At 39.4% G+C, this 11208-nt stretch overlaps 1 protein-coding gene across 1 annotated transcript in view; it reads left to right on the plus strand.

Moving 5' to 3' along the window:
- The window catches only part of LARP1B (La ribonucleoprotein 1B), a 47545-nt gene extending 39579 nt beyond the window's left edge, over nt 1-7966 (plus strand). The window contains exons 15-19 of the mRNA XM_066632083.1: nt 1478-1638; nt 1863-2007; nt 3601-3710; nt 3791-3918; nt 5366-7966. Of these exons, the coding sequence (XP_066488180.1) occupies nt 1478-1638; nt 1863-2007; nt 3601-3710; nt 3791-3918; nt 5366-5599 (778 nt within the window). The 3' untranslated portion in view covers nt 5600-7966. The remainder of the gene's footprint in view (nt 1-1477; nt 1639-1862; nt 2008-3600; nt 3711-3790; nt 3919-5365) is intronic.
- Nucleotides 7967-11208: the final 3242 nt, after the last annotated feature.

Genomic DNA, 11208 nt, shown 5'->3' on the forward strand with positions numbered 1-11208 from the left:
TTTGGTTTTAATATTTTGTGTGTGTGTGTGTGAGAGAGAGAGAGAGAGAGAGAACAATTTTTCTCTCTCCATTATCTCCCTAAATAATTTTGCAAAGCTCAGTCATGTCCCCTATCACCCATTTTTTGGTGGCAACCCCCCCATTGGGGCCTTTCCTCAAAAGAACATGCTCCAGGCATCTGATCATTATGATTGCCTTCTTGCACAATTTCGGGCTCTAAAATAATCCTCTTTGAGTTGTGATGACAAGAACTGTATACAGTATTCCAGCATAGGTTTGTATAGGGGCAGTATAATACTTGCTGTTGTGCAGTCCAATCCTAACCTGCCCTGGAGCAGGCAGGCCAGGAGGCCTGCGCTGCATCCAAAGCAGGATTGGTGCTGAAAGCAGCTCAGCCCAGGGGAAGAGGAATCGCTTCCCCTTACTGCCAGATCCTGGCCCGCCTCCCACCCACCCTTGGGAACACCTGCTGCCTGCCCTCTGCTGCCCATGCTGGGGTGAGGAGGGACAGTTGCTTCCCCCCTGCTAAATATAAGAGGGCACCACTTTGAAAGGTGTATTCTGGAAGGGATTCTCATTCCTAAATTTATTTTATGGAGTAGACCTAACAGAAGAATTATAGAATGAAAAAAAAAACTGCATCTATATGGAGCTAAACTGAATTGTTTAGCCTTTAATGTTCTTACAAGACTTCTTTGTGTTTATTGCTAAAGTATTTCACATTGTCTTAATCTTGGCATGAAATCAAACTGTACCAAGAAAACTACCCCAAAGTCACATGACGGGGGTTGCCAAACTTGCTTAACATAAGAGCCACATATGATTAACTTCAGATGTTTGAAAGCCACAATATTTAAGAAGCATTTACATTCTTAAATATATTTATTTACCATGAACATTAAATTGGGAGGGGGCTTCCCAGAATGTTCGGAATACCCTTCCTCTATCAGAGAAATTTTTACTCACAATGATCATTAAATTGCTTATCAGTTTGTTAAACAAGATTATTTTCATTGTACTTGTCAGGCAATTAAACCCTGAACCTGTTGAAATTGAAGCAAATTCAAATGTTCAGAAAAAAATATGTAAAGAAATACATCACTTCAGAATGTAGGTACTAGGCTGCACCTTCTAATGTTCCCCCAAATCAGAAATTCCCTATCTGTAGACAGTGTGTCAGAGAAAAATATCTAACCTTTTTCTTCAGATATATGCATAGTTTTTCTCTGTCCTGGCTATTTTTGGGATGGATAAGGATTCAACATTTTGTAGTAGTAGAGCACTGGGAAGGATGTTCCACCTACTGATTCTGAATATTTGATTTGCACCTGAAAACTTCAAAGGTCACCTGTTGATGTCAGTATTGGAAAATGCAGTTAGTTCAGCATTCTAGTCTGTTAGAATGGAATGCTCAGTTACCTATTGTCACAAAGTTCAAGAAAAATCTGAAAGACTTGTTTGTGTTTTTTTCTGTAGCAGTTCAAATACTTCTCCATCAGAAGGTGCTCCGCTATCGGGAAGTTATGGGTGCATCCCTCATTCACTCCCCAAATTTCAGCATCCATCTCATGAACTTCTCAAGGAAAATGGTTTTACACAGCAAGTGTACCATAAGTATCGCCGCAGATGTCTCAATGGTAAAAGTATTTCAATAATAAAGTATTTCATTTTAGCTGTAAATAAGTGAAAAATACTTCCTAGATAGTCGAAAGAACTTTGTCATTTCTGTGCATTGCTTCAAGTGTGTTTAGACAGCTTGTTGTATTTCAACGGCACAAATCCGAATGTTTTTATGATTATTTTTCACTTAAGTGAACTTAAATATAATTTACATACAAGTTGTCTTGTACTTCCCCTTCAGAAAGGAAACGGTTGGGAATTGGCCAGTCTCAAGAAATGAATACCCTTTTCCGTTTCTGGTCCTTCTTCCTCAGAGACCATTTTAACAAAAAAATGTATGAGGAATTCAGGCAACTTTCTCTAGAGGATGCAAAAGAACATTACAGGTAATTTTAGGCATTTTGTTAGTTGTACAAATGCAGTAACAAATTTTCATCTTGTATAGATGTAGTAGTATTTGCATTACCTATTGCTTCTAAAACAATACTGAAGTAAAGTGAGATATTAGCAGCTAAGCCTGAAAACAGAAACATTGTCGATTATGATACAATTGCATATTCTCTTACACTAGAAAAAGCTTGTGTGTCCAGTGCTTTACACTGACTGAAGCTTTTGACGTTTCACTTTGACTCAAATGTTAAAAGTTAAAATAGATTGGAATTAAAGCAAACTCCAGAATGAAACAATGAAAGAAAGAAATGAACAATGAGACAACCTATTTGGGGGAGTTGATTAACTGAAAAACCTGTCCAAACAAAAGTCTTCACCAGACATTTGAAACAACCAGTCTAAGAAGGGCAAGCAGGCCTCCCAGCATAGAAAGTTTCAGGGTTTGGCAGTAAGAACTGAAGAGATTATGTCCTGTGTTACCCCAGATGAAGTGGAAGCCAGGGGTACACCAAGGAGAGCCTCAATTGAACAAAGATAATGGACAGATTAATATGGAAGATGATGGTCCTTCAGATACACTGGTCCCAATCAGTTAGGGCAGGGGTGTCCAAACTTTTTGGCAGGAGCGCCACATCATCTCTGACATTGTGGCAGTGGCCAGGAAGAAAGGAATTAATTTACATTTTAAATTTGAATAAATTTACATAAATGAATGTATTAGAGATGGAACTTAAATGAATGAATGAATGTTCCACAGTAGCTCAAGGCCTATAAAGGGCCTTGTGCAAAGCAAGTCTGGCCTTTCCATTGCTGCTTCACAGACATGAAACAGCAAGCAGTAGTGGGAGCCCTTGGCCTGCAGCTCGCATGAGAGATCGAACAGTTGGCTCTTGCGCTGAGATCAGTTGCATCAGACCAGTGTAGGTTCCAGCAAGTCTCTGGTGGGCCAGAGGCTCATTGGAGATTGGGGGCTGCTCATGGGCTGGATTGGGGTCCCTTAGGGCTGCAAATGGTCCCTAGGCCAGGGTTTGGGCACCCCTAAGTTAGGGCTTTAATAAAGATCATAATCGTCACCTTGAATTGAGCTCAGAAATGAATTGGTAACCAGGGTGTGTGATACAAAATGAGCATTAATACATGATGCTTATGCTTGTATTAATGAGTATTAATACAAGCATAAGCCCCAACCATCCTGTCATGTTCTGCACCACTTGTAGTTTCTTGAATCATTTTCAGTTTGATTTTTAAAGGGGAGTGCTGTCATGTTGAAAACAGGCTGTACACCAAATCCAGATCAGCTTGCCCACTAACCAGCAGTACTTCTTTGTCTTGTCTGGGTTAAGCTTCCCAGTTCATAACCAAATTCAGATATCTTGGATGTATAAAGTGATCCAGTCTACTTGTTTGTTGATACGTCCTCAAAGAGTTTTCTTTATTTGTTTAGACTGGGACAGAGTACCATCTTGTTGTTCCTTCGCTATATAGACCTCTCTGGAACCTTTTTAAATTGAAAAGTAGTATATAAATATTCATAATAAAAAAAGACCATTTGGTATTCTAAATACTTATTTTTATTCAATCTTTTACAGATATGGTTTGGAGTGTTTGTTTCGGTTTTACAGCTACGGGCTAGAAAAGAAATTCAGGCAAGAGATCTTCAAAGATTTTCAAGAAGAGACAAAGAGAGATTATGAATCTGGTAATGCCTAGCTTATATTGACATTTCAGGATACTGCATGATTTAATACTTTTTTTAACTTCTTGACCTGTTCTTCTTAGGTCAGCTCTATGGACTAGAAAAATTTTGGGCTTATCTAAAGTATTCACAGTCTAAAACTCCACCTATTGATCCCAAACTTCAGGAATACCTCTGTAACTTTAAAAGATTGGAAGACTTCAGAGTTGATGTACGTACTTAAGATTTCTAGTTAGCATAGCAAGTTGGATCATTTAAACTGTACACACACAATATTAATATGAACTAGACCAGTGGTTCTCAAACTTTTTAGCAGTGGGACCCATTCTTTATAATGACAATCCATCAGGACCCACCAGAAGTAATCCCATTGTCAGAAGTGACATCAAGCAGGAAAATTTTTTAACAATCCTAGGCTACAATCCTATCTACACTTACCCAGGAGTAAGCCACATTGACTATCATTCTTAAAAACATATACACAGTAGAAACCATTTCTGCCCCAACATTACAGATACGCAACGTGGATCAAATGTGTGCGCCTGTCGGCAGGTTAGAAATGGGTTAAAGTACAGATCTGTAACATTTCCCCAAATGCAGTCATATATCATGGTAGCATTGAGTCTAATATATTAAAAATAAAATATTGAAATGAATGGGTACCCGCCTGAAATTGGCTCACGATCCACTTAGCGGGTCCTGACCCTCCGTCCCTCAGTCTGAGAAACACTGAACTAGACAAATGCCTATTGTGATTGAGGGCTAACTTTAGGATCGTTTTAACTGATATTTGCATCTACAAACACAGGAAGTCAGTTGAATGACCGTTGGGCAGATACGCTTTGCTCTTCGTTCTGTCTAAAGAAAATTCTTGGTACAATACATTGAAGTATGATACTGAATTGGTACCTTACTCACTTCAAAGCACTTTTAATGTTCTGGATCATAAAAATTTAGAAATGAGAAGTGAAATGTGTTTAATGTGTGGTGGTTCATCATATTCTTAGAATTCAACAGACCATTGGTTACATACACCTTTCTTTTGTATGCTAGAAGCACCTTTGTGTTACTCATTGTTAAAGGTGTATGTTTCGGGTGAATAAGATAGGATAACAACTAGGCAGCCTAATCCTCTGCTCAGGCAGTGCTGCTTGCTTGCATTTCAGGACACGGAGGGGATGTTTCTGGGTGATGGAGGGCAGTCCATGGGGTGATTCAGGCCTGCAAGGTGGGTGGGGAGGGTGACAGACTCTACTGCTGGATCCTGTTCCTCCCTGCCTGAAATCAACACGGGCTCCTTGAATCTGCGCCAGTGATTTTGCTAGTGCAGATTAGAGGAGACCATAGGGGCTGCAGGAGAGCTACATAGGGTAAAGGAGCTGAAGTTCCCTTACCCTGAGAAGACCTCCAGCTGTTTCTCTGACCCAGCAGGATACAGCTGCAGCCATTTTGACACTACTGTACCATATGGCAACAGAGCAGCAAAGGATTGGGCCCTTACTGAACAAGTGGGCCTATTTCTGAATAAAATAAATAGCATTGTTTTCAAGCACCTTGACTCTTTGCTCATTCATGAAATGAACTTTTCCAGAAAAATTCCATTCTTATTGGGTAACTATGCTACATTGTAATAACATGTCAATTTTTTTCTTTCTTAGCCTCCAATTAGTGAAGAATCTGGGAGAAATAGGCATTCAACCTGTGAGGAAAGTGATCATCGTCGACATCAGTCTAATTCTTCTTCCAAGATCCTTGCTAGTAATTCCACAGCTGCCTTTCAGGCAAGGGTCCCAATAAACTTTCCCGCTACAAATACCATACAGGAGTTGAGTAACAGCGTACACCAGAATAGTGCTGCCACAAAATCAAGAAGCGATGTACTTGAGCAGTAACTTTCATTAAGATTGAATCTTGAGATCAGCTCCCTAACACCAGTATTTTAGCTCAAGGATCCTCAGGGAGAGCTATTTTACAGCTTGATTAAAAACAAACGTATAGGAAAATGGAGGATTGCATTTGCTTTCTCACAAGATTAAGTTCCAAAAACTTCTCCTTGATCAATTGTGCTGAATAATGGGTTCATCAGAGAGATTCTAGGGAAATATCTTCTGATCTTGGTGTTGTTCCTAACCTGTTGTTTACAAGAACTGCATTCCACTACTATATGCAAAAAGATTTTGGAATGCCTTATGTTTTCAGCTCATACTTCTTAAAGAAGTTGTGGTGTACTCATGTAACTTACAAAGCCTTTCTCATTCAAGTTTTTCATTATTACAAAAGCCAAAAAAGATCTTAAGAGAGTACTTGTTGGTGAATGCATATATTACTATCAACATCTTTTTCTTTTGTAACAGTAGATGCACACTCCACAACATATAGGACTGTGCAGATTTCTTAGGTGCTGAATCCTGTTCTATTTTTCTTTCTAGTTATTTAATTTCTTGCTAATTTTGGGGTTGAGTATGAAGTTTTGAGTTTTGGTTTTAAGGGTGTTTTATGCTGATTCATATTTGTATTTAAAAGTAGATTGCAGAAGAGAGAGGATTTGATGGTATTTTCAGACTTCATAAACTTTACATCTATAGTATAAGCAGGTGAACAGAATAGCAGATGGCTCACAAATCGTTCCACTGTTAGAAGAGGTACTTGTGTGTTTTGTATACTTTATCTTCTAGAAGTGACTTGCACTGCAGAGACAGATTATTTTTAAATATTTAATTGCATTTTAATTTTGACATTTAATTTAAAAGGGAATTAGAAGCACTATGACATTCATTTATTGATGTCAAAATGAGTTTGAAATAAGGTTTAAGATTTCACACTCTAAGACTTAAATTGGCCAAACTATAACTTTCCTAAATAATTCCTTCAAATACTTGTTGCTTAAGTTGGGAAATGGAAGTGAACAGGATACATTACCTGTAATTTCTCATTTGCTTCAGTTAAATTTTGATTTAAAATGCTTTGAGTAAGGAAGTGAAAGCATTCTTCCTTAAAGTTGAAGCAGAAGGAATAGGTGCATTTTACTCTGTACAGCAAAACAGTGAGATACTTGGTCTTCAGGTAACTTTCTATAAGTAAAGTAGCACTGTTTGATGCCTTATTACTGGGAGATACCCAAAGTGATCCAATCTTTGTTTTAATGGATTTCTGTGGTGGATATGGTCAAAGTCCATTAAATGTTTGTCAGTTGCCTTGTGAATTATGATTTTTGTGCATATTTGTATAGAATATGTATATGGACTCCCCAGTAATTAATTTCTACTCGAAACTAGCCTTTTAAAACTGCTCTATTTTGAAAAGAAACTAGGATTGATGATACACATTTTATATAGCATCTTTTCAGTGTGCTAAAATTGTACATCTCAAACCTGTGTTCAATCTATGCCACCTCCTCCATGAAAATGATGCAATTGTAAATTTGGATTTAAACTGTATATAAAAGAAATATATTTACTTTCATTTCTTCAAATGAAATGTATGCATATTTAGCTTTTAGTATGCATAATTTGTGGTATCTTTGCAGATTTTATAAAAATGCAAAAAAAATCTGTGTAGTATGGTTCTTAAGCAATTTTCTTTCCTTTTGGGTTTACTTTAATTTCAGAATCTAATGGTTTGGAACTTACTGCTGTAGTGAGAAAACTGACTAGATTTATTCTGCAGACAAAATTTGTTTAAGAATGTAACAGAATACATTAAGTAATGCAACTTACATTGCAGAATCGAGATTTTCTCTTTATCAGGTACTGGTTGCTTTTTGATCAGTGGGTAGAGGCTGCAGGACAGATAGATGCAAGATATTCAAAGTTGCATCTGTAGAGTCTCAAGGAGTGCTTGAATATTTTAAAAGCTTGACTGGGGGCACAGCTAGTGCACTCTCTGATCTCCACTGTTGGTGCCGCTAATGAACATTTGACATTCATTTCAATAGAGTGAGAGCAAAATAACAGTTAGGTTTCTTCCACTGTCTTTCCTTTACTCTGTAACCAGCTTGCACAACCTGATACCACCTGATACCTCTAATAGCCAGCCAGAGAGTTGCTGAATCTGGTTTGGCTGTCTGGAACTGTAAAAATGAAGGTTAACATAACTAATGGTTTGCATTTGATTTCATGTTCCAAAAATTGCAAAGACCTCTTAAATCACTATGTTCCAAAGTCTTAAATGTTGTGCCAAGAAAACTGTATCAGCTTAAACTTTCTTTTGGCTTTCTCATGTCTTTAAATTGTGAGCTCTAATGACTGGAACTATTTTTTAATTTATTTTGCTGTGTAAGTGCTTTGTAGATTGACCTTGTTGAAAAGTCGTGTGCACATGTTTGTTCTAAAAATGTGTCATTCTGAAATGCCTTGCTAAGTATTGGTGTGATATCTGGCCAAAGGTATGAATGAGCTATAGTCAGGGTTCATGCTTGAGGGCATGTAACTTTAACTTTCAGGTTCTGTATCTACTGGTTGGGTTCATGAAAAGATGTTGTTTGTTGGGTAACAAAAGTTAAATCATTGCCTCAATATTGTGTGGAAATATTATGATGGGGGAAGGTGGAATTTCTACTCAAGCTTTCTAAAAAAAACAAAACACCAATCTTGAAGCATGGAGGTTACTTGGTGGTTACTAAAGATCTAGCATTTTGTCCAGGCAGCACCTGGGCTGTGGGGTAGATGACAAGCTGCTCTTTCTGGACTTTAGCCAGTCTTATGAACTGCCTGCAGCCTCTTCCTGATAGCTCCAAGGCTCATCCTTTCATTCAGTGTCACCCCAGAATGCATCGCAATTTGGAAGAAAATGGATAACTGAAACTGTAGGGTAAGCCTGTATACAGATATGTGCTGCATAACAATGTTTTGGTCAGTGACAGACTGCATATATGATGGTGGTTCCTGAACTCACTGGGCTTAGCTTCCTTCCTACTTTATTTGCTGGCTCAACCAGCTACCCCCCCACCTGACTTACTTTCCCTTGCACTTCCACAGCCACCTCACTACCTTGTTGGCTCAACTAGCTGACCGTGCAAGACAGAAAGGAAGGCAGCAAAGTGACTGTGAAAGTGCAAAGTAAAGTGTGCAAGTTTTTGCAGCCAGCTAGCTGTCTGCCTTGCCAGCCCCACAAGGCATTCTGCGGGCTTCCAGACAACTGTCCGCAGGTAATGACAAAGTAGATGGCCAACCGAACCTGGCACTTGTGTATCCCTCTGCCAAACTCCCATGCTCTCAAAGGTTATGTTAAAAATCTTCTATTGATTCATTTCTTCTGAAACACCAAGGGGTGGGTTACTGATCATATTTTCTGAGACTGTCTTGTGTCAGACCTGCAAGATGAATTGTATCGGGAATGTGAACGTGAAAATCTTTCCTTTAAAATCTTACTCCTAGTGGATAATGCCCCTGGACATCCCAACTCCATTCATGATCTTCATGAAAACATCCAAGTTGTCTGTCTCTTCCCCCTTCCACACCACCTCCCTCATTCAGCCAATTTATCAGGATATGATTAGCATGTTTAAGGTTTATTATCTGAAGAAAAGTTTTGATGCTGTATTGAAGGCTACTGACAGTGGGAGAATGAGTGTTAAAGGTTGCTGGAAATCTTTTAATATGCTGTAATGTTTGTTGGTATGGTGTGGGAGGCAAATGTTTGTTAGTGTATGAATGGTGTTTGGAAAAAACTTCATGTATCTAGCGTATTACTGTAGAGGCTACAGTGTTGAAAATGACCTACCTATGACCAGAGAAAACATTTTGAACTTGGTTAAGAATGAAGGTCTTGGGGAGGTGGAGTTGGAAGTTGTGCAAGAGTTATTGGACTCATAAAGCAGAACTTTTGCCCCAAAACATGGCTTAAGAGTGAAAAGAAGGAACGTGAAGAGGTGGAGAACAAAGAGGAGGTTGATGTCCAAATTCTGATAGCTAAGTGGTTGATAGCCATTCAGTTTAGAGTGCTTTGGCTTTAAGGTGATCCAAAAGGTGAATGCAGCTCAAAAATGATTGGAAGTGTGCACTTGTGTATGTAACATTACTAAGAAATCTTACCCCCAAAAAAGCCATGTAAAAGACACTGTTATATTTCTCCAAAACATTGCTGAATCTGAGGTCTGATAATGAATTATTTCAGCTATTGACATCTGCAGCCCTCCTCTCCTGTTCCCATTAGCCTCCCCTCTTAAGTTGCCGATAGTCATCATGAGTGATCAATTACTTTTCCCTTAACCAATTCCCAAAAGGATTGGGATTCCAAAAGGGATTCCCAAAGTGTGTGTCACGATGTCTTAAGGGTGTTGCAGTGTTCTCACAGGGGCACTGTGGGATGTCCCCAGTGGCCCCTCTATCTTTAATCTCATGAGATTTGGGTACCACTATGTTAGACCTTGCAAGATTTCACAAAATCCAAGATGGCTGTGCCCAACTGAGCTGGGAAGAAGAGGCTGTGAAGGCATAGTGACCCAGATAAGTTTGGGAACCACTTCCCTAAACCTCTGGTTCCCAATCTTCTCAGCACTGTGACCCACTTTATACTCCATGGTGGGTCATGGCACAGGAATGACTTGCCAGGAGGTTGGGGAGGCTCTTCTGGGTCATGCCGTGCTGGCTACCCGCTCTACTGGCACTTCCAAGCCTCAGAATGGCAAACCAGAAGTGGCTTTCTGAGGCTTCTGTGGGCTATTCTGAGGCTCGAAGATGTCAGACTGGGTTGCTGCCTGGTGTGACCCAGAGGATGCCTCCCTGCCCTCCTGTTTAGTAATTCAGCTTCCAGAATAGCTCCAATTTGGAGCAAAACCAGACCAAGGGCAAGTGGGAGGGCCCAGTTCGTGACTCACTGCATTCTGCCACTCACATTTTGGGAAACCTGTCCTAACCTATAGCAATTACAACGGTTCCTTTTGAGAAAAGTAGTTTTAATTTATGCGTTTTCAAGGTATGTGCCAATTTCTGAGAATGTAAACCCAAGGTAATCAAGAGGTGCCTGTACCGTCCGCAGAACATCTTTCCTTGATCAGCCTGCAATGACATCAAGGTAAGGGTAATCACACTATTCTGTGATTTCAGAGACCACAAATTGTCATTTGTAACTGTAATACTTGGATAGTCAACTGTGCAGACATGACACTTGCTTGACCATTCCCTCCCTTTACCATTCCCTGCTTGACCAAACCTGTCTTTAATGGTTTGCTGCTCATGATAGCAGTACAAATGGCAAAAAACACTTCTACCACTCTCCTGCCAGCACCAGCTTGAAAACTAGAAAAAAGATCTCATGTTAAATGCACTCAACTGTATTGTTCTTGTAGGGATGCTTATCTAATTTTTTTAAGTTTGGGAGGAGGAAAAAATTCCTTGAATTTTTGTTGTATGCCTGCTGCTTTTTTCGGCTAGATAGCCTGCCTTTAAAAGCAACGAAAGTATGCTGTCACAGAAGTGTACCTATCTAACGAAATCCTGAAGAGAAATAAACTTCCATTGGGCTGTAATGATGGCCTAAAAATGCTGATATTGCAGGCCTG

The sequence above is a fragment of the Tiliqua scincoides genome, chromosome 6 (assembly GCF_035046505.1).
Source record: "Tiliqua scincoides isolate rTilSci1 chromosome 6, rTilSci1.hap2, whole genome shotgun sequence".
Lineage (NCBI taxonomy): Eukaryota > Metazoa > Chordata > Lepidosauria > Squamata > Scincidae > Tiliqua > Tiliqua scincoides.